Source organism: Brachycentrus maculatus, unplaced genomic scaffold (genome assembly GCF_059751285.1).
Source record: "Brachycentrus maculatus isolate JH-2025_06_01 unplaced genomic scaffold, ASM5975128v1 h1tg000169l, whole genome shotgun sequence".
NCBI classification, from domain to species: Eukaryota; Metazoa; Arthropoda; class Insecta; order Trichoptera; family Brachycentridae; genus Brachycentrus; species Brachycentrus maculatus.
The window spans coordinates 904,117-929,895 of record NW_028280922.1 but is presented as its reverse complement, the minus strand read 5'-3'; the positions used below and the strand labels follow the sequence as shown (position 1 = coordinate 929,895).

The window sequence follows — 25,779 nt, the reverse complement described above, 5'->3', positions numbered from 1 at the left end:
TTCAACTTTACCTCACACTTCCCGACATGGAAGACATTTCTCCCGAGAACAGCATAACAAGTTATGAGCTTGTGTATATTTTATTATTATCAGTAGCTGCACCGGTACAGTACAGTATTCGATTATAACGTTGTGTCAAAATTTCAAATAAATCGGTAAGAAAACATGAGAATATTAAGATTTTGAACAAACGAACGTTTACATTTTTATAGTATTTACTTATATAGATTTTATGCTACGAAATTTAGATGTAAATATGAAGTTATTATTGACATTGTATAGTATACCTACTGTGAAATTTGAAGTTTAGTTTAAAAATAAACCAATAAAAAAAAGACAAATCACCATTTTGCTACAAGTGAATGTTCCGAAAGTATAAAAAAATGTAATGTTTATGTTTACTATTCACACTTACGTATTATATATAGATATATATATATATATATATATATATATATATATATATATATATATATATATATATATATATATATATATATATATATATATATATATATATATATATATATATATATATATATATATAAAACTTTCGTTCTATAAGGTGGTATGGACATGTGGAGCGTATGGATAACGAGAGAATGACTAAGAAAATATATATGGCGACTGTGAGCGGGAAAACAGAACGAGGACGGCCGAAAAAGACTTGGCACGATCAGATCAATCAGAACCTTAAATCTGGTGGTGTCAAAAGTCTGCGAACTTCAGGAATAACCACAGTGAGAATTTTCTGGGTACAGAGATTTAATCTACATAGAATGCTATTTTACTAGAATGGTGTTAAATGGATGATAGAAAACAGGGTTGGTAAACAGCTATTAAGATCAGAAATTTTTCTTCATAGGACTATTTGTCAAATTTGAAAACAATTTGTTGTTACGGTATTAAGTAATGAAATAAGGTTTTATCTTTATCTGATGTTTTATTCTATCGATTCCTGTCCAAGTTTTCACCATGTTCTAGTTAATTTATCGTGTAACCATTGAGTGGAATCGATTTGACCACGTTTGATCCGCACTGATTCATTTACATATGTACATTATAAAAAAGCTTGTCGCTCGTAAGACAATGGTATCGACTCGGCAGCCGCTGTCGCCCGTCGCATTCGGCGCTCGGTTTGACAGCTGAGTTACGAAATCAGCTGTTGGCTCGCCGCCATCTTGCGTCTGCGTTCCACTCGCGCCAACTTCGCGTGGGTCGGATTCATGACCTCTATTCCGCTGCTGCAAAGGGGGTAACTACACTCGAGCCAATTCGAGGAATGCGTACTTTAATATTCAATATACTTATTAGATTTTAGATGTATGGATATGAGGAGGGAGTATATGTCAGGACAGAAGAGTGTGGCGTTCCATCCTGCGGGGAAACGGCGTGATGGTAGTAGTATGTTTTCTACTGACATTTCTTGGTGGAACTGCATTTCATATAACAAAAAATATTTATTATATTTTTATATTCAATATATTGTAATATAAAAAATTTCTTGTAATTACAAGCTTATAAATTCCTTGTAATATCATTTTATGAATATTTTAAAAATACATAAATATATAGCAAAAAATTATTTGTCACACAATGAAATTAAATTATATAAAATACTCACCGAGATTTTAATTTGCCAGTACTTAACACCTGCAAAAATATGTCCGCCTCCGTGGTGTAATGGTTAGTGTGTTTGGCTACCATGCTGGAGGTCTCAGGTTCGATTCCCAGGGGGGTGATAATAAATATTTGTGATTTTACACACTAATATTTATTTAATATTACCATGGACTGGTGCCTGAAACGTGATCACTTTGCCTTCATGTAAGTAATGATCAAGATAACACTGCGTCAATACGATGGGTGCGGATAAGGGTTAGAAGAAGAGGACAAAAATATTGACCACATGCGTTATTAGTCTGACTGAAAACTAACATGTAATATGGGTGTTTGCCGAAAATTGAAGGATGTTGAAGTATCTGTGGGTTGGAAAGAGTGGGGTGAGGTACTTAAAGAAAAGATACAGCGATAAAATTATTAAATAATAAAAAAAATAGTACAAAAATCACAATATTTTGGTTGTGCCCTAATTCTTGTTCACAAATCTGGGTATCCACTTTTTCTTACATTTTGCCATCTCAAAAGATGAAGATGAATGTAGAAGTCGTAAACCCTGTAAATACCGGGACTTCTATATTCTTCTTCATCTATGTTGAGATGTCCAAATGTAAATACCCTTGTAAAAGTTGCAAGTAAAGAATCTACAGTTAATATAAAAATAAGGAAATGATTAGATAAACGGTCTCTATACTTACAATATGTAATGTCGGCTTATTTTTCTTCGCTCTACGCTATTTTTTAAAATACTAATGCGAAGGTCTTGATGTCATACATATGTAATACATCACATTATGTACCGGAATATCATATGGCTTCCTGTAAACTGAACCTACTAACGTGACACCTACAAGTCCATACACCTTATAAGGGTAAGACATAACGTCGTCACCTAGCTTCGTACATACTATTATTGAGTATATACTACAAAAGTGATTGACTATACAGTTATAATTCTATCCTTATTATCCTACCTGCGGACAAGACTCTAAGGGCGTTTGTCCATATTTTTTCGGATCGGTGCGTGAACACGTTGCGCGTAAATTCGATCACGCTAAACTGTCGTAGTCGCTTTCATTTTTCAAAACCGGACTGCCGGACGGTCAAATTCCGGGTAGTGGACAATCGCCCTAAGAGCGCTTGTGCACTACACTTCCATACATAGAGATGGCAAAAGAAGGATGAAAGTAGACTGAATGCAGTCGAAATGCGATCTCTCAGACGAATGCAGAACTGAAACATTTATTACCAACTTGATTGGCAATCAAATCCAAGGTCTAATGCGTGCCAACATAATCTACTTAACCAAATTATGTGAAATGCAAACATAAGTTCTATTCTTTTTAATAATAATTAATTTACGTCATATAACATGAAGTAATTAGTAACGGGTATCAACGGAGCGACTTTATCTGTGCTACAAATTATATATGATTATTTCCCAACGCAAACATTAAGTAACAATGTCATCTGCATACCCCCACGCGGACGTTAATAAATTCACGATGCAGAATTCATTTCGTTTGCTAATAAAGAATTATTAATTAAGGCCTATCGCAAAATGGAACTACTGAATGCTGGTAATATGTTGTAATACTTGAATCGTTTAAATTTAATTGTGTATTTCGACAATCGATATGTATTGTTTACTTTTTAAATATCTTGAATAATTTACCGATCACAGTATTCACGAATGCTGTTAAAATTTAGATTTTTTTAAAATCAATTCAAAAATAACAAAAAACGCACTTAAAGTGTCTGAAATAAAGACTTTAAGGAACATATCAGGCAAGAGTCTTCAAGATAGAATAAGGAACGCCAGGATCAAAGATGTCGTTAATTGGGGAAGGCAAGGAAGAAGACCATGATATGCGCATGTGAGTAGAATGGAACCATCCAGACTCCCTCTCATCGCACTGTACGGCCAATCTCAAGATAGACGACTTCCAAAGAGATGGATTGACAGCTGGGAATCGACATCGCAGGAGACTAATTCCCTCTAAAAACAGGTCACAACACCTTCACCAAGAAGAAAGAGAATCAAAAAGTTTACAAAGTATAATAGTAACATTTTTTTGTATATTTTTTTAAAGTAAGTAATTATCTCGATAGAATTATTCGTATACGTATGGTAAATAATCGACCTATTTTTTTGTTTCTTTCATCATCAATAGCTCATTTTTATCGCAGTGAACAAAAATATATTACGTTTGGTTTAACCCTTCGCTGCATTGTGTATCAAATTCGTTACATAGCCAAAAGTTAGTGTTAAAACATACTTATATCAATATCTCATAAAGTAACCATTGCATGCAAATTTGATACGTAAGTATTTTCTTGATTTTCCTTTGTTGAAAGTTTTTCATTATTTATTTATTTATTTTTCATCTAATGTTTAGAGTAAGATACTATAGAATATTTATTATCATTTTAAATGAAAAAAGTCATGCAACGAAGGGTTAAAGGTGTAATTTTTGTAAATTAATATTTTGTACTTTTCCTTTTTCTCTCACATCGCTAGCTGATATTCCGTTATTATCGCATATCTATGACTCTGTAACAGTTTTTACGACATCAGTTGACTTAAATATAAAAGCAATAAATAATGAGTTTTAAATATGCATTGAAACATCGCGTTTTTTACTCGCTAAATGTGTCAAAGAACTCTTTGACTTCATCGAACGCGTCGGAAAGACCATAAACGAATCGGTGTCGCTTATTGATAGCATTTTGTGTACAGCGCACAAGGCACAAGACGATTGTGACGCCATAAATGGTGCTCGCGGGTGTTGTCCTGTTACCAAGCATTGCAACGATACAGCAGGGCTATGCGCATAGGACAATAAAGACTGTATACGATGTGTCACGTGTCGTATTCCGTTTTGCGGGCTATCACGTCTGACAGTAGGTACCTGCAAAGCCGACAGACGATCTGGCCTCTTAAACACTTGATATTTTAACTTTTTTTCTATTATTTTGTAAAAAAAAATTGTAACTTAACATTAATTAACATCATTGTATGGTAGGAACGAAAAAGCCAAAATTTGTAACAATATAAAACAAAATTTTCTTCTTACAACCCTTATCCGCACTCAATGGTATTTCATTGCACGAAGACAAGGTGATATTAAATAAATATTACAGGGAAAATTAAGTTGTTTGAAAATGATGCGGAATGCAGCGAAACACGTGTCACAGTAGATTTTAAGAAATAGTGGTATTTACTTAAGTAAAACTTAAATAAATAAAAATCACTTATATTTATTTAGGTGGACAAATCTACCATTTATGATAAAATGCTTCAATATTTTTCCGAATTGTCACTAATTTCCTCCTTACACGAAGATCAGTGAAACTGGTTGAGTGATCAAATGTGAGTTTTTCTTTAAAAAATACTGGGCTTCATGGGTAAAGATGATCAACGATCCTGTTGTCACATGCGAGGTGGATGACCTTTGTCCATCTGTGCCATCCTCCTCCACAGGACTCTCTTTCCAAGAATGAGCCCCTTTTGATACCATCGCTTCATCTTGTCGGGACTTTATATCTGTTACCAGATTTTTTGTTGTTTCTTTTATCCTGCATGGTATCCTTGTTTTACAGACTATAAACCCGCAGGAAATAACTTTATGTATTGTTCAAGAAATAAACATATTTGTGTGTATTACATTATACGCCATTATACCCGCTGAGCTATTTGTCTAGTTGTTTAAACAAAACCTTTCTCAGTGACGATGAGAAGAATGACAACGCCTGGAAAAGTTCGTATTATTTTCTATAGGTCATTAAGATGCGTTTTTTGTTCTCTTCTGTAAATTGGTCGAACAAGATTTGTGACGGTGACGAGTGACGAGTGTCGTGAGATGTGCTCTTTACTACTTCTATTCACCGGAACGGTAAATCTTTCTTGTCATATTAACGGTAAACATTTAATTTTGTCTTAAAGTTCACAATGTATGGGGCTTTACATGTCGAGAGATTAAGATCTACTAATAGCCTCGATTGTATTATATGTAAATTCGTCAAAAATTATACTGTTTAAAAATTAATTTCAAACTTTATTCAATTTGTACATTAATGTGTTCTTTGATAACTTTATTCTCAGGGTACTTGCATATTAATATAATCCATTTTCCATTTAAGGTTTTTAAAATATGGCAACGAATATAAAATCTTCTGATTCTGTTTGGCAACAGTTTTTTTGTTTAAAAGTCTATTTTCTTTTTTTTTATTATTGTTATTTTTTTTACTATGTGGATTTTTATTTTAGTGGATTTGGGCTAGGCACTTACGTGAGATGATAGGTGGACACGAAGATTTGTCGAATGGAATCATGATACTTAGGCCAACCTAATCAAAACTCATTGATCGGATGATGTCAAGAAACAAATCCACCAGACCAGTTCTTGTGGAATTGTTTCTTTTAATGATTTTTGAAGGACAGGAACATTGAAGACTAAACTGAAGCGGAGGCTATATCGAAAACTGGGTCAAAAGTGGTTACAGAAGAAGAAATATATACTTATATGACTTTTTTCTTGATTTCAACTACATTTGCTGCGACTGCGACAACTGTGGAAAAACAAAAAGATGGGTTTTCGCAAGGCAAGGGTTGAGGACTAAATAAGCCAGACATCCTACGAAACTATGACGCATTTAGCAAGTTAAAGATGAACAAGACTTGAAAACATTAATATACTTGTGAATAATGTTGTTCATTTGTAGTTATGGATTCGCGCACTCCTTTGCCAAATTAATGTATCCCTTGAAAGTCAGGTAAAATCAGCACTGGTCTTGGCTATTGAGGATATGTAAAGCGCAGACGATGAACCCTTTCTTCTCACGCAGTACAATAAATTAATCTTCTTGTGGATTCGTAATAATAATGAGAATTATGAAATGCATGTTGCCAGTGGTCGGAAACGTTTGGTTATGAGAAGCAATTCGAAATGTAAATTGGAATGGTATTTTAACTCTTTTAAAATGGCAACCATCATAACATGTCGTCACAGAGTAATTTTGCTTTTTTTTTTATTTGATTAATAATAATTTTTAAAATATGCTACATTTTATCGATATTGATATTACTATTTATTTCAGCCTTTAAATTATATATTTCGCAATGTTTTGTCATAAATTTATTTTAGAATTTCAGTATAATACCACAATATGTGTAACATTTACCTATTTGGGCAGATTTTTACTGTGACAATAATAAAAACAAGGATTTTTTCATGCAATTTAATAAAAATAATACAAGCAATCATCTGTGCCAATTCAATAAAAAAATCAGCGTTCGTTCACATATTCCACAAATTATTAAGCAATATATGCTTAATACGTATGCAAAATATACAGCATTTGATTTGAACTGTGCCTATACAGCAATTTTTTTTATACTGGAATGAATGGACCGGTTTACAGACATCAGGTCTCGAAACTCGCGACTTGTGCGTAATATATAAGGCACTGCAATATAAAAAAGCCTCTTACCAGCCAACATTCGAATTGAGATCTCAGAAAAATATGATTACAGTCACGTTTTTGCAGAATGATTTACTAACTGCCAATAAATTATATCGTCATCGGTTTCGCAATATTGGTCCACGCCCATGGCCCGCTAGACTGCTCACGTCTCACGTCCATGTGAGATTTTTTAATTGTTGAATCAATTATTTGATTGAGATATTTATCATTATAACTGACTTATGTCTCCTTTCCTTCCCACATTATTTTCCATGTTTATTACATTTAATACTAGTCTCACCTTTGAAGAATTGAATGAGAATCGAACAATAAAATGTGATTTGATATTGGGACAAGAAAATTTTTGGGATATGTTTTCCTAGTGAGATTAAAAACGTTTTTTAAAATTATATAACGTCCAAGTGACTCTGAAATCTAGCTACGGCTCATGCAAAACCGCTTATCATAACCCTACTCAGCCTTCAACTTTTTAAGTTTTATGGCCTGTGCCTACTCGTTAGTGGATTTACTCTTTATGTTTAAAGTTACTATAATTTCATGTAATCATAATTTCATGTCCGCCTCCGTGGTCAGCGTGTTTAGCTACCATGCTGGAGGTCCCGGGTTCGATTCCCAGGGGGGTGAAAATAAATATTAGTGGATTTCTATTCGTAAGTGGATTTAATCTTTATGTTTAAAGTAACTATGATTTCATGTAATTCATGAGTGAAAATTCTAGGCAAAAACACTCGCTTTCTCGCTAGAGGCAGGAGTTTATTTTAAGAACAAATTAAATTTTAACTTTAATTTAAACTTTTATATTTTTTAACAAATATGTAATTAATATTAGTATATAACCACTCACCGCGATTTTTGTATACCGGTTTCGAGACATTCCCATCTCTTCGTCAGGACAATCACTACAAAAATTTTAATTCAAATAAAACTTGATTTTATAACATACCATTTAAATTTTGCAATAACGTACCCATATTAGGTTTTCCCGTACCTAAAGCACATTTTACAATAGCTGTTTGATAATTAATTTGTAAATAAATTATTTATCGTGAGTCATACAATCATGGATGACCAGGACGAATGACACGATCTATTTCGTATCTACCTACCTCTATTATCCAGTTACTATAGCTCATTTATTAATAATTATATCGATTAATGATATTGAGTTATCCAATAACTATCTGAGATTGGTATAAAAAATACAAATTTTAAACCAAATATTAAATTTTGTTTTCGACGACCACCGTTTGCTAGCACCACCTACCCACCTCTATTATCCTGTTACTAATAGCTCATTTATAAATAATTATATTTATCAATGATATTGAGTTATCCAATAACTATCTGAGACTCATATCAAAAATAAAAAATTTAAACCAAATATTAAATTTTGTTTTCGAGGACCACCGTTTGCGCGCACCGCCATCGCCATTTTCCCAGGTTATTGAATAAAAAGGCGAATAACGCAGGAATGCCGCCAAACGGTTGTATTATAATTGCCACGAGCTTGAGGGGGGATTTCCGCATTTAATTCCATTGTCTAGGTCCCACTTTACTGTAACTTGGCGAACTAATAACCACTAACCAGTAACCAGTAACCAGTAGCAACTCCGACTACCTTCTTCCCATGACATGCGCTCCATATTGTGCTGGTAATTGAGGATATTGGAAACGAATATGGCTATATCAAAATTCATATATTCTTCTTATTTCTTTACTCTATCTTTTACCTTACTTTTACCTGATATGTTTTGATTTCTTATATGGTGTTCGTTGTTTGTTTTTGTTTTATATATTATTTTTTTATTTATTTATTCTCTTTTTCTTTTCTCTACTTTTTGTTTTAAATCTTGTTAAAATAGTTTTCTTTTGTTCTGGTAATATTTTTATGTTCTTGTTTATATTAATTTTTTTAATTACCTTTTGGGTGTGTATTATTTTTCATATGTAATTTTTTGTTTCGTTTCTTTTTATGTATTTCGTGTTTTTTACTAATTAGTTCATGTATTTAATTTCTTTGTAGTGTTCTCGACTTTTTAATTGGATTGTATTTTCATAAAAAATATATTATTTATTTTTCATTTTTTTGTATATGTATATCATTTATTATTTAAACTTATTATTTGATCGAACTATTATCACCTTTATTGCTTAATTTCGTTTTTATTTAACTTTTTTTACTGTCGACCCGATTCGATTTATTTTATGTCTGAGTATTTCTCTTATATTCTTTTCGTTTCATTGTTTTCTTTCTACGTCTTTTAAATAACCTTTTTGATGACCACTTTGTAAATATAGGAAAAAAATGATTACTCTTTTTATACTATACAATTTTTAAATATCATATTTATTATTACATATGGCAATTAAATTGCAATCATTGTTGATCATTATTTATGTTGTGAAACTACAATTTTACGAATGTAATCGTTCATATTTTTTGTCCGATTTCGCTAGAAATAATTCTAATTTATCAAAATTAAACATATCGTATCTGCGCTGTAAGAAGTATTCTTGAATGGCAGATAGAAGATAATTTCTCTGTAAAATTTTATATGGATGACGTTCGTTTTCATGTCATTACTGGTTACTGGTGATAGTTGAATTTTTATCTTTGAATCAACTATTTTATTTCGATCTTCCATTCACAGCATATAAGAATCTCTCATTATTTTGGTAACTGAATGTAATTTTATCAAAATTGTGTTGATATTTTAAGAAAAAATACTTTTTCTCGTGGGAGCATGCACTGATCTACGTATTATACAAAATTAATAGAAAAAAATACAAAAGATAGAAATTTGTATCAATTGAAATAAAAAGCTATATTCTAAAATATTACTAGATGGTAACTTAAAAACACCGATTAATAATAAATATTGTAAAGTCGATTCAAAATCTTGAATTGAGATTTTAACTGGATATTCTGATGCCCGTATGGGATAACAAACTTTGGGAGAATACATTTGTGTCTGCATGAATTATTGATTTTTCCTCGTGGTTGAAGTAATTAAACTTTAAAATAACCATTGTGATTTCGTCACAATGTGTGCATTCGATACATTCAGTTACATCGTATCTCGGTACAATCTGGACGTCTGTATCTTGACGATTTGTGTGCCGTGTCGAAACTGATTCATAATATTCGGGGAATTCACTCGCCTTTCAATCGAGTGGTTTTATTTTACTCGCGGGCTGCACTCTCGCAGGTGTGAACTCCGTAACTCTGTACGCGAACGTGCATTCTTATTCATTAGTCATTCGGTACCAAACGTTCCCAGTGTAAACACCGCCGGGCCCGTACTCCGTACGGCTGGAACTGCCTTCTTATCTCCCGGCTAATTATAGCCAATGTAAATATTATCCATATTATGTCGCCGAGTTCGCTATTTGACTGTATCGCTAATTCGTATTGTTTTCGCAGGTTCCAGAGCCAAACGACATAGTCGAAAGTCATCGTTTGATTTTCGACTGGACAACCGAAATACGATTCGACCTCGAAGGATGCGGAGACTCGCGTAGTCCGCGGCATAACCGGGGATAGAAGCGATATAATCGATGTTCGCTATTTCAAATAATAAAAACGAGCCGTCATGCAGAATTCTAAAGATCAGACGTCCGCTAAGACTAAAAAAGCCAACAAGCGGCGCAATTCCAGAAAGAAATCTCTCTCTCCTTCGAACTCGATCGTCACTAACCAAAATATTTCAAATGGAAAACCGAACCAGTCGACGAGCAAACCGGAATGCAAGAGGTCCCTTTCCGAAGGGTCTGCCAAACCGAAACACAGCAAAAAGAGCAACTTGAAGAGGACGCTCTCGCACCCGTCCACCGGCAGTTTACCCATCAAAGATGAGACGAGAAAGGACCCGGACATTCCGGATAACTTGTCTCGAGATGTTCCCGACAATATTCGCGAATTCGACTCGAAACCGGAAATTGAACTTTGTGATAAAATAAGTGCTCCCGAAAAAGCTTTAAGCCCAAAGTGCGAACCCGAATGTGAAGCGAGTGATACTGTGCTAACGCGAAGTCAGGGTATTAAAAGGAAACAAAATAAAAATAGTAAATTAGTTACGACGAAAGTAAATAGTAATCCTATAATAAGTTTAAACGACAGTGATATTAAAAATAGTGCTTTTGACGAAATAGATATTAAAAGTAATCTGAAGCCAGATACGGAGAGCGTGGTAGAAGTTGAAACTCAAAAAATAGAAGATGCCGAAAAAGAGAGAATCACGCACGAATTTTTAGTCAAATCATTACCATCTAGCATCTCTCTGCACAAAGACGCTATCGAGATGCTAAACGAAGAAATTCAGGCGAGATTCAAGGAAGGCATCAAGTCGTTCACGGACCAGCTGACCGCGGCCGCCACGCTGAAGCCCGGGTACATCAACGCCGAGCTGGCCAGGATATTTCAAGAGCAGTCGAGAGAGCCGATGATCAAATTCGCGAGACAACACATCTCCCAAGAGCTGGGCAACGAACTGGAAAACTTACCGGGTTCGGCAGTGAAGAGGGTGCCGGTGAAGAGACGGCGAAGAGTTTCCGAAATGGGTAAGTGACAAGTCATGCATATTTCTCAATTGTGTAAATAGTCGATTCGGTGCCATTACCCAACAGGTATAAAATGTACGTCAACTATAAGGTTTAGTTGTGCAGTTCGATTATTATAATGGCAGATAACACCAAACGTATGTGATAGCGCAGTTATCGTCCTTTAGTATGTTTACTACAGTTACAATGTATCGTAAGAACGAGTGATGTTAGGGTCGCTTTTCTGTTATGATTTTATAAAAGTTATGTAGTTCAAATATCTATACTACAAATTGTGCTCTTCTGTAGGACCCGTTTGAAAACCACTATTGAAAGTCAGGTTCTTTTGATAAATGGTCTATATTTTCCAAAATAGTTCTTGATTTTAGTCGTAAAGTAGCGAATTTCGATTTTGACCAATCTAGTTGAGGTTTGTACCTCTTTCAGATATTCTATTTTCTCTCCGGCAAAATTATTTCTTTGCATAACTTCATACATTCATGCTAACAGATTTGATTTGACACTCCTGTTTACTAACCGAGTTCCGTGTCACGGTGACTGACAAAAGTGCACAACTTTTACAATGTTTATTGAAATGTAGTCCTTCCTACACATCGCCGGATTGGGTTGATTGCCTGTAGGTTGAGTGGTTCCGTACCTAGCTACGAGGGTGTAGGTTTATGGTTCGTTACCGGTTACTTATTCGCTTTCACTATTGGGGTTAAGGCCGAGTTTTGTTTTTGTACCGGGTAATGTTTCGGGTAACATGGCGTTACTAAGTACAAGGATTTCCTTTATAAGCTCTGGTTCGTGGCATATCGATACAAGCGAGTGTCGTGTATCAGGCCATCCTATTGCTAACCGTTCTTCGTATCTCTAGAGAACTTCGAGTTAATATCCCGCAAATGATACATCTGATTAACTTCTCAATATTGCTCCTATTATCACGTATGTTGCAACATTACACACGATTCTTTTCTAAACAATGCGACTTATCGCGGATCGTAAATCCCTTGCAGTAGATTATTTTATTGTGTGGTTTATGTTTCATAAGTGCTCACTGTTTCTAACATTACTCATTATGTTAGAGAATATGCAAACCTCATATTCCAAACTAATAATAGACTTTGTCCGCCTCCGCAATGCAGTGGTCGGCATCGTTATAATATACGTTCATGTTAACCCTATTTTACTCCCGACCGTATCATTGTGTAGTGTCACTTGTTACTAATAATACCTTTAGTAAATATACCCTCATTTTGGTCCCTGGCGCCAGTAGGGCCATCGCAGACCCTTCCAGTATCCCCAGAGCTACGTTTTGCAGAACATGTCTCACCTTTTGTTTAAAAGTCTGGATTATTCATAAATGTCGATGTTTTATCCCAATTTATTGTCATTGTGTTAATCCAACCACTTCCCAGTAATAGTCGCTACGTTTCTGTTGACGATCGACTTGGGTGGCATTTTTTCTTCAATCCCTGCCAAACGACCCGCTCGTGCAAGGATTTGTGACTTATATTCCGATCATTGACAGAATAAATTAATTCTTTGTACGTGAGTAGACATGAAACTGCAAATTACTGATATACTTTCCTGTTTCCTCCAAATTCATTCAGTGAATACTGGGTAAAATGGCAGTAGAATAACTTTTGGTAACCACGCAAGTGGTAATGAATCCCTGGTTGAATCAATCAAGGAACAAAAAAACATATTTTAAAAATACTTATTTTGTTTTCTGTCGATCGCTTCACCTTTATGTAGTTTGCAAAATATACACCTTTGTATCAGTTTAATAACGCGGTACCCTATGTACCTACCATAAGGAATGGATTAAAGAAAAAAAAAAATTTCTTGAATGTTTTTCGCAGATACTTTGTGGCACATTCTATAAACTTTATAAAATAAATCAACTTTGTTTTAACCACTTTTTATTGGTACACTTTTTCCAACCGGTTTCGACGAGACCTTTCATCAGGGTTTATGTACTAATTCTAAAACATTGAAATACTCATAGTTAGGTTATAATTAATTACCCTTCCCTTACGATACCAAAAACTTCCACGCACTCCGTACACCATATGTAAATGTGATTTAAAAAACGAGAAAAAACGCTAAATGTTGCTTTTATTGAGCATTGCGCAGCGAATACCAAAAATCTTATTACTTATGTACTAACTGAAAATTCGGATAATTTGTTTTTCTACCTTTTTTTATACCTTTTCAATCTATATCGAATGGTGTAAAGGATTAGTCCATTGCACAGAATTGACAGTTTGTTTTTTTTGTTTTTATTTTGATTGTCACTTTAATTATAATAATAAAAAAGGTTATAAGAGGAGATAAAAAGAAAAAAAAACAATAATTAACTGAAATTAAGAAAATATGAAAAAAAGTATTTCATCTACATTAATAAACGGTTCTTTATATTATTTTGACCATCGTCGATTTCTTACTCAATTATTTAAACTACAATAGTTTATTTTTGACTCCCGTTGATTTTCGTCGATTACGTATCCGATTAAGTAGTCGATTAAGATGTGAATTATTAATAATCGTTTTTCAACTGCCGTCTGTGTTGTAGTCTGTTTCTTGGGTCTTGTTGGGTGTGTGTAATAAGGGGTTCCTAACTTCACTGCGACTTCTATAGATAGATCTATTAGAAGTGGGTTTCCCGTCTCTAAAAAGACGAATATGTAAAATATTCCTTATAAATGTTTTTCCATTCCAATTAAACTACTGACCGAGCAGTCGTTATCCTTCAAATGTAGAAATCAAACGTAATTCCATCAATCACCAGTCTCACGAATGATGAATTGATAATTATGATTCTTAAGCTGCCTCGTGTTAGATATTTTTCCCATGAAAGGTCATTAATAATAGCAATACATCATTTTTGCTTATTTTTTCGATGGGTGGGCATAACGGTATATCTGCAATTTTGGCTTTTTTACGAGCATCAGATCTTAATGTGTTTATATATATTTAACAGTGCAAATTCGTTTATATGTTTTTAAATTTGTATGTATTGTAATTACGGTAGTGCTAATATGTACAAACGATACTGAATGAAAATCACCCATTGGTACATAAGGCACTGTATCGTATTAACGCATTGTTATCTTGATGGTTAATTACGTGAAGGCAAGGTGAATACCAGTCCAGGTTGATATCAAATAGACAGTAGAGTAAAAAATCACTCACTTTTATTTTGAACCCGCTGGGAATCGAACGTGGGTCCTCCAGCACGGAAACTAAACGCTCTAAACGCTACACTATGAAGGCTGAGAATAAAATGAAATATATGTAGCAAATATACTTTATTTGTTTTTTTTTTACTGACAATATTCTCTAGTACAGCGAACATTTAAAAAAAACGTATGTTATCGAAACCCGCATACATATGTATGTGTTGTATTTTATGTTTAAATATAACCTACATGGGTTAGTTTTTTATAGTCGTGAACTTTAAGGAAACGTGTAGAACGTAAAACTTTAGATAAAAAATAGTCATTAATTGATTTGGCAGTCACTATGTGGTAATATCGATTTTACATTTCATTTTTACTTTGTTAATATCATTATTTCTTAAAATGCAGCGGAATGTATGAAAATGATGCGGAATGCATCGAAACAGATTTGAACAAAATAGTGGTTTTTTCCAAGTAACACTTAAATTAAAAAAAATAAGTCTTTAAAATGTGATTATTACAGTATATCTCAATATATGTACCAAATGTGGTAAAATAAAAATATCCTCATAATTTTTTTTTACGATTTTCACATTTTCAACTAAAATAAACCTTTTCGCCTTTCTGAAAACTGACGTTTTTGCAATTATACCGTTATGTCCTCCAGTCATATTATTACCAAGCAGGCTAAGGTCACATTAGTTGCATATAACATTTCCTACATACGAAAAAACACAATTTTTAAACGAAATTAAAGCGTTGCATAACCTGTTTCACCTGTTGCAGTTTTGAAATAGTTTCTCGATATATCATATTATCTTGCACTACGAAAAAAGGCGTGAATCGAATAAATTTACATACTCTCGATTTTGTGTGGTAAATTAATTTCAGTCGGTGAAAAAAGAATACATATAGATGTTTTTGGAATAATACCGACGTTTCGGCCGCTATCACAGGGTCAGTCATCTTCACAAGGTGAAGGAATTGTAATAGCAAATATACTGCACGATATTATCTCAAAAGAACCGTTGTTAATTACAATAGTGGCCGTCAAAATGTACGTACAAATCATGGAAAGTGTATGTTATAATAAATAAAATATATGAAATGAAAAACATTTTTTTTTGTGTAAAGCCATATTATTCTGATTATATATACACACACACACACACATATATATATATATATATATATATATATATATATATATATATATATATATATATATATATATATATATATATATATATATAATGAGCTGCTGTGCAAAGGGCACCGCATCGGTTCGATGCATAGACAACCTGATTGATGTTAATATATTTTACATTCAGAAGACGTGTTCTGATCTGTACTTGTAGTTCCTTTGATAGAATAAAAAATCACGAAAAAAAAATTCTCTCTTATTAATTACCATCGCTAAGTACCTACTCATGTGGTAATGCAACCGAATTCATTGCGTTTAACGAAATCATCATAAACTTACATTTTAAGTGAACTTTATTAAATTATATACGTAAAAATGTTCAATTTTATTGCAGAAATGCAGTATGATGAAAGATCGTTATCTCAGAAAAACGCATATGTATTTCATTATTTATTGGAAAACCAACAGAATATTTACTAAAAATTTCAATTATAGGTTTTCACTTTAAAGTAATGTAAAAAAAACTGTCACGTACATAAGTATAACTATGTAATATCATATTATTTTTTTATTATTTTTTGACATCTCATCAAAGATGAAGAAGAATATGGAAGTCTGAAGAAGAATATGGAAGTACGGGGCTGACGACCGTCATAGGCTGGTTTAAGTGATCACTTTACACACGTGTAACATTCACCAATTCTACCCATTATTGACAACCACACTACTCAAATTCGGATCTCACATACTAATATAAGAGTTTCTGCTTAATAAAAAGCTTCTTTACAACTCACCAATAGATGTCTCTAGTGAAGTTTTAGTGATTCATGAACAAGGTTTCTAAATTGGTTCATATATATAGAACTTCCAAGAATTTGAGTAGTGTGGTTGTCAATAATGGGTAGAATTGGTGAATGTTACACGTGTGTAAAGTGATCACATAAACCAGCCTATGACGGTCGTAAGCCCCGTAAATGCCCAGACTTCCATGTTCTTCTTCATCTTTGATGAGATGTCAAAAAATAATATGAAAATAACTCCTGTAATTGGAGATAATCCAGATTTTGTGAACAAGTATTTGGACACACTCAAAATGTTGTATGTAATATTATAACTTAAATTTCTTAATCAAACATTCAAATAGTCAAATAGACATCAAAAATATTTATCTTAAACGTTTTAAAAGAAACATTATTGACGTCTATTTCATTAAGTATTACATTGCACATTTTAGGCATTTGCAGGCTCGATTTAAAAAAATGAATTTTCGTACGACTTAGTGTGCATTTTAGGGATTTTAAATAAAGTTTTGTTTGTGTTCTGGAAACATAAATGTGTATTTGATTACGTATTTTTATCGATTGTTGCGCGGTATGATCGATGTTCCTGATAGTTACCTAAGACAGCGTCGGCATAGAATGTTTCACATTCCTATACACAGGACCAACCTGCCGATGGTTATGCCTGTAGGAAGAGCTACCGCTATGTTGAACAATAACACATTTGATATTGATCTGTTCCATGTGTCTGAAGGGGAGTTTCCCGAAGCGGGAAACTTCTACACCTTTAAGTCTTCTTGCTAAATTTTTAATGTATACGCCTTGAATATATCGTTTGTAATGTCGGTATACATATATATATATATATATATATATATATATATATATATATATATATATATATATATATATATATATAATATATATATATATATATATATATATATATATATATATATATATATATATATATAAATATATATATATATATATTTATATATATATATATATATATATATACATATATATATATATATATATATATATATATATATATATATATATATATATATATATATATATATATATATATATATATATATATATATATATATATATATATATATATATATTTGAAAAAATTGAAATTGAAAATTGAAAAAATAAAACTCATTTTGGTACATTCCGAGTTATGGCGATGTCCAAAATTCTAGCCGTGTGAGCGAGTTGTGCGCAGAGCTGAGAACCAAAATCCCTTCTGCCTAAAGTGATACCGGATATTGACTACACTACAGACTACATGCTACTCAGGCTCTACATGAAATAGGTCTTTGAACTCCGATCGGCTATAATAAGACATGCATAAAGGCTATCCAGAGAAAAAGATTTCATCTCGAGTTCATTGTGTTTTGAAATCATAAAAAAACTGCAATAATTCAGTATCCGAAGTGTTGAATACTGGTTTTTTAACATCTCAACATAGATGAAGAAGAATATGGAATTCTGGGTATTTACAGTGCTTATGACCTGTCATGGTCAGCAAGCTTGGCTACCGTACTGGAGGTCCCGGGTTCAATTCCCAGGGGGGGGGGGTTCAAATAAATATAAGTGTTTTTTTACACTCTAATATTTATTCAAAAATACCCTGGACTGGTACCTGAAGCGGAGGGCTGATCACCCTTTTTCATGTGTTAACCATCAAGATAACACTGCGTTTATATGATGCAGTACCCTATGCACCATCGGGTGCGGAAAAAGGTTTAAAGAATAATATATAACGCTGGTTAAGTGATCACTTTACATATGTGCCACATTCACCATTCTGTCTATGATTGACAACCAAACTACTTCAATTTTTGGAACTCCTACATATATCATTAATCTTATGACGATGAACGTATGAGTTCACTTGAGCCATCTATGGTTGGATTAAGAAAGCTTTTAATACCCACTCTTCCATATTCTTCTTTATCTATTTGAGATGTCTATTTAAAAATAATAATAACTACAAAGCGAAGAAAATCGAAATTTGTGTACAAGTAACATTTTGAGTGTGTCCAAATACTTGTTAATTTGGATTATCTCTTATTAGGAGATATTTAAAAAAAAATATGTCAAAAAATATTGTACAATTATTTGGATATACCAAAAATGTATGGAATATTTTGTTTGATCTGTATTCTAAATTTTAATAGTTTCAGTTTGCTAAGCGAGGGATTAGCGTTTTTATAACGGATATGATTAATATTTACGTTATATAATAACGCATGTTATGAATATTTTAAGTGTAAGTTTGTGAATATGTGTAAGTGTGTGGGTTAATCACATTGAGCCTTAGCCTCAAATAATCACAATTTATTTTTACAATCAGAAAATAATTATATCTTAATATAATTTTACCGTGTCTGCACTATGTTGTTTTTATTTCCTTTAATGTAAAATGTAATCAAAAGTAACAAAACGTGTAACAAGTCGTTAAGTACACCGACCTTAATGATTCTATCCATATATGTAATCATATTTATTCAACTAAATACGTAATAATATTGTTATCACGATTGAAGTACAGTTGTGAAATATTTATTTGTAAATAATAACTGGAATTGAATAAGAAAAGATTAACTTTTTTTCTGTTAAAATGGAAAATAACACTGAAAATTTGTGTAATAGATTGTGTTTTATGTGTCTCTTCAATGTCTAAAAATATGAAATGAAGTTTATTTGACAGTTTAAAAATAATCTCAGAATCTTGTTTCGCAAAATTCAAAATTAAATTTAAGGCCCAGCAATCTTTAATTCGCATTCATTCAACCGGAGACAACCGGAAAGGCCACATCGCTCACTCCTTTCAACAACGCCATATATCATACTTGATTTTTCAGGAGATCGTTTTTAAAGTTTAAAAATATAATACAATTTTTTAAAAATAAATATCTAGCCGCTTATTGAACTTTTTACTGTGCTACAGTTCTTTTTAGGTAAAACGTGAAGGATTTTTCTCCATTTGAAAAATATTTGGTATATTTAAAAAAATAATTAAACAATAACTTTTCTTCAAAATGCAAAAACAACACTTTCTGCCCTGTAGCGGGTAAATATTAAGTTAAAAATATGCCGCTTTTGCTGGGATACAGTACATTTTCTGGGCATTCCGAAAACATGAACAACTGAAAATTGACGATTTTTGATATATGACGTTGTTAAAAGGAGTGAGCGATATGTCTGTTTGCGCCCGATTTTTTTTAAAAATTTTTATTGGATATTTTTTCGTTTTTTAGAAAATATAAACAGAATTTTTTTTTATTCGTTGAAACTTTTCAAAAACTCTTTTCTTTTCAAAACCGTATAATTATTTTGGAGATAAACTTATTTTTTCAATGTGAAAGCGGCGTTTTAAGAAAGAAAAAAACAATTATGTAAAATTTTACCTGGATTTAGAGAAAATAAAGTTGCGATTTAACGAATGCTGGGCCATAATTATTGTATCCATATAAATATATAATCATATTTATTCAACTAAATATGTAATAATATTGTTATCACGATTGAAGTACAGTTGTGAAATATTTATTTGTAAATAATAACTGTAACTGAATAAAAACAAGAAATCTTTTTTTAATATGTGGCAAAATGGAAAATGACATTCGATGTTTGTGTAATAGAATGTGTTTTTTTTGCCTTCAATGTCTAAAAATATGATTTTTAAGTTTTTTTGACAAAAAAAAAATAAAATAAAAAGAGGTTTGTTTCGAAAATTCAATGTGAAAAATAAAGGACATATAAGAAAAGAGTAAGTGACATTGCGCGTATGGACTTTTAATTATTTCTTTATATACATAATTACAAACTGCAACAATGTGCCCTTACAGTTTTCCAGTGCCGAGGGCACATTTTACAAAAATTATATTATAATGAAAGAAAATTATTTACGTAATGAAACACAACATGGCCGAATGATCTGCCTACATCTATTATACATTTTTATATTAATTTTCTATTTTTAATGACTTTATGGATAGTGGAAGCAGGTTGTACAACTTAAGTGCGTAATAATCAAAGTTCTTTTGACCAAAAAAATTGTGTTAGGTTTTGTTTGATGAGGTTGTGTTTTGTATTTTATGTGTAACGTACATTTAACTAAAACCCAAAACACAGAAACGCATGAAAGAAAACTTAACACACACATCTTTTGGTCAAAATAATTTTATAGTACTACGCAAAAAAGTTGTGCACCCTGCTTCCACTATCCATAAAGTCATTAAAAATAGAAACTTAATATAAAAGTGTTTTTATAAAAAGGATAATGGAAGTGGGTAGATCTGAAATAGATTGCGTCATTCAGCCATGGCATAAACAATTTTCTTTCATAAGGCTTTATAAATATGTATTGTAAAATATGCCCTCGGCACGGGAAATTCAATAAGGGCACATTATTGTAATTTATTATTATGTGTATGATGAAATGTTATAAAAATTAATTAATAAAAATAAATATTTATCAAAAACAAACACAATATACACATTATTGGTGCAACATTTTGTGTGTAACCAAATGCTTGTTCACAAATTTGTACAATCTCCAATTAGGAGTTATTTTTTACGTCTCAACATAGATGAAGAAGAATATGAAAGTCTGACCCTGTAAATGCCCATACTTCCATATTCTTTATCATCTATGTTGAAATGTCAAAAATAACATTAATGGTAGTGAAAGGTTTGCATATAATCACATGTGATTGTACCATCATTATTATCTACTTATGTTAAATTGGCGTTTTTTATGTCTACGAGACTAAACTTTTTTTGTACATAATGTCTTGATTGTCATAATAAAACTTGCAAAACGAACTATTGCACCGGCTTGCACAATAAATAATCGTAAACCTACTTCTTATAGACCTCGACATCCGCGAAAATAATTTTCTCATATCTATCAAGCACAGTACCACGATGAGATTTATTTCCGCTTCAATCGATGTGAAATGAAATTAATTGTGTTTTAGAAAGAGAGATTTGAACAGTAACTGGCTTTCGTCATTAACGACATCATCAGACTAGTGGGAGGCTAGACCAAATTCTGTGCTCAACAAGTCTTGCATTTTGTATTGATTTGGCGTTTAAATTTTAAAACTCAGTTTTAATTTACAAATTTTAAAATATTTAAAGCATACACTGATTTTTAGAGTCTACTACTGCCTTGTATATTATTATTAAAAACACATAAAAATAAAGTTTGTGACAATTGTTTCGCCTTGTTGTGGTATTATAAAACTACTGTCCTATGTTCTCTGTTTCAGAGAACATAGGACTTCCCTATATGTTGTCAACCAACGGTTCCAGATTCATCCATATATTATTTTATTAAATTTCAATTCCCCAATGCTTATGGGTATACAATATTTTAGCAACTGTCTAGAAACACGCTATACGCCATCAGCAATAGTTAGTATTACGTGTGTTGCTATTACGTTCGAAAGATGGCACTGCCATGGCAATCAGAAAACTTTGAATTTTTTAAATCTGTCAGATAAAAACACCTATGTTTAAAAAATATTCGTGGATTCGAATCATATACAATCTAAGGGACAATCCAAATTTGATATATAATCATTTAAAGTTACTTCCGGTACGTGGAATATTGTGGATGAGTATCATCGTTGAACAACAAACTAGACAAAAATATCGAAATCTTCTAGTACACAACCATGATACACGATTTACATACAATGAAAGTTTGATAGTCCCAAGAATTAACAGTCAATATGGGAGTCGAACACTGCAATATATCGTTCCGAACATTTTTAATTTGTTGCCGACGGATGTTAGAGGACAACATAAAATATGGAACAATGGCAAAATAAAGGAATGGGTGAATGATCAAGAGTTAATTTTATGTAAAATTGTAAAATAGTTCATATCTTTTATTTTTTTCTCTCTTTTTTTGTGTGTATATTAGGTAAAAATAGATAAAAACAGTAAAAAATGCACGTAAAAAGAACTCCACCGACAAGACAAGCTTGGAGGGTCTCTGCAAAAAAAATCTATTTCAAATATGTTTTAAAAATGTTCTTTTAAAAAAATGTATACAATTTATGTAAATAAAAAAAATTAAACGTATCAAAATTTCAAATCAATCATATAAAATAAATATGTAAAGTTAAACTATTCATTAAGCATACATATTCTCATGTCATTACATATCTTTTACTATGTTTAAATATAATTTTTTGAAATATCAATATTTGGAAGACTGCCTATGCGTTTTTTTTTTAATAAGAATTCATACATTACAAAAATACAAAAAAATCTCATATATCGTAGTCATACAGGAGAAAGTGACCAAGTGCATTGTTTTACAAAAACGTGATCATTGACTATTTGATATCTTACTAGCTTAATATTGCCTTAATTAAACTAGTAAATATAATATATTGACTTGGTAAAAATGACTAACTGCATTGATGTTTATTTTCTTGCCAAGCAAAAGTGACTTAAATGGCCCTCCTGAACATTTTACGTTTTGGTAGTTGGTCACTTTCTCCTGTACGACTGCGATATAATGTTGTATTTTTTTGGAGTGAAATGAATCGCGAATTTATGATCTTACCAAATACAATTTTAGTGCAATCTGTTGGAAAAAAATCAACGACTTTAAATAGTTTCTTTATGTTGTGTTTAAAATACTTTGATTGACGCGATTCGAATTAGGTATTTTTAGTATAAAATAAGTTATATGTATACATATACAGTTTTAATTCGATTATTTTTGTTCGCATAACCTGATTTCGTGTGATTCTCACAACTTGTGGGGCTTCGGTCGTTCAAAATATCGATCGTCCGATTCGCCCGTAAGATATATTTGTATTTTATTAATTTTTTGTTTTTTTTTTAATAATTTTTTATTCGGCAGTTACCTAGAGATTTAAATAACTTGTTTAAAATAACTAGAAAAATAATATTTAATAAAAATTTATATTTAATTCTAGATCATTTAGCAAAACTGACGATTTTTCTTTTGACTTTTATAATTGTTAACTCAAATCTTACTATGGTCCATAGGACACCCAATAGAATGCCGAGGAGTTTTTCTTCTTTTTTCTTCTTCTTCTTCATGTATCATGTCAGGTTCCCCCCGTTGTTCTTGCTTTCGTGTAATTAATGATTATAATATATTAACATTCCATCGAACTAATGCAGTGCCCCATGCACAATTAGGTCCAGATTAGGGCCATAAGAGAATTACACTTTTTATGTAGACCCAAATGGGAGTAGAACTCGAATCCTCATGCGTGGTAGTCAAGCGTGCTAACTTTTACAAACGAAGACGGATAAAGATATCTATTTTCAACAGATAATAAACTTTATAAATATAGAATATAGCACATTTAAAGTTTTTCGTTTATGGTATACCATAGTTGGAAATCTTTTAATATCATGACATTGCCAATATTTTATCTATAAGTTATTTTGATCAACAAATAAAATATCTAACTTTTGCCATTTTGCGAATTGTGTATTCAAAGTATGTATAAAACTACTCTCTTTTAAAACAATGGCTCGTTAATCGTCCAGTGACATTCAAATCTAAACGGTATATTTTAAATACAGTCGAACTCGGTTATAGCGAGGACGACGGGACCGACTGAATCCGAGTATAGATATTTTTTTATAAACATGAAAACAAGGGAGTATCTGGAATGGTCGCGTAACATAATAAGTCGTAATTCAAACAAAAATACACAATTAATCCGTTACACACATCGATCACTTCTTTCAAGAACGTCATAAATCAAAAATCGTCAATTTTCAGTTGTGCGTGTTTTCGGAATGCCCAGAAAATGTACCTTCTATATCCCAACAAAAGTGGCATATTTTTAACTTAATGTTTACCCGCTACAGGGCAGAAAGTGTTGTTTTTGCATTTTGAAGAAAAAGGTATTGTTTAATTATTTTTTAAATATACTAAATATTTTTAAAATGGAGAAAAAACCTTTAGGTTTTACCTAAAAAGATCTATTGCACAGTTAAAAGTTCAATAAGTGGCTTGATATTTATTTTTAAAACATTGTATTATATTTTTAAACTTTAAAAACGTTCTCCTGAAAAATCTCGTTCTTCAAAGGAGTGAGCGACATGTCATATTTATCTGTCAATCAACTTTTCATATAAAAATTGGAAAATTCTGCACTATTTTGGTTACAAAACCGTTGTTGCAATGTTTCATCAACATTCGTACGATCACAGTTTCTATTTCCATATGCATGACATTCATAAACTAAAAGAAAAGTTTTTTTATTGTAATGAAGTACTGACCCTACTGACTTCACAAAGCTAATATGTTGTACATATGCGCGGATACTTTTTCAATGTTGTCGGCAGTTAGGTAATTAGTATCTCAACTATTGTCATAAATGTCATCCGATCTCGGCGGCATCGGTCTAGTTATCTGCCCGGTCAAATCGACACATGAACAGTTTTAAGATTTTTTGCGATATTTTCGCTCGTTATAGCCGAGAACTAGCACGTTATTACCGTGCATAAATGTATGGAGAAAATTACAAACCAAAAGACAGCGAATGTTTCCTCGTTATATCCGAGATCTCACTATATCCGTGCTCGTAATAACCGAGTTCGACTATAGTTGTACATTCATAATCGTGCGCATGATATTACCATATATTCCGCAGTTTCATTATACGCAATCGATGAAATTGTCTCGCGATTTATAGTTGTTGACAGCGGACAGAGATGGAGGCAGGTACTCTATAATGTCGCTATTATGGACAGTGGTCAGTTACTGGTTCACGCCCCCTAATTCATTACCGCTCATTATCTATTGATAATATTCAATTGCAGAAATAATTCAGCAATATCAATTCAGATGAGTACAGTTTATTATCACATTTTAAATAAATAAACAAATCAATGTACAAATAAATTGTACCCCTCCGTGGTGTAATAGTCAGCACGCTCAGCTACCGTACTGGAGGTCCCGGATTCGATTCCTAGGGAGGTCAAATAA

General features: G+C 32.2%; 1 protein-coding gene across 3 annotated transcripts in view; it reads left to right on the top strand.

The window, feature by feature from the left end:
- Positions 1-25,779, top strand: part of btsz (bitesize) — a 129,072-nt gene that overhangs the window by 14,563 nt on the left and 88,730 nt on the right. Inside the window, exons 1-2 of one of the 3 annotated variants that reach the window (XM_088261922.1) lie at positions 10,199-10,460; positions 10,532-11,667. The exons of 1 other annotated variant lie outside the window; for it this stretch is intronic. In XM_088261922.1, coding sequence (XP_088118048.1) covers positions 10,701-11,667 — 967 coding nt within the window. In that variant the 5' untranslated portion in view covers positions 10,199-10,460; positions 10,532-10,700. Of the gene's footprint in view, positions 1-10,198; positions 10,461-10,531; positions 11,668-25,779 lie in introns of those variants that run through there. One more of the 3 variants, XM_088261921.1, reaches the window with a different exon arrangement.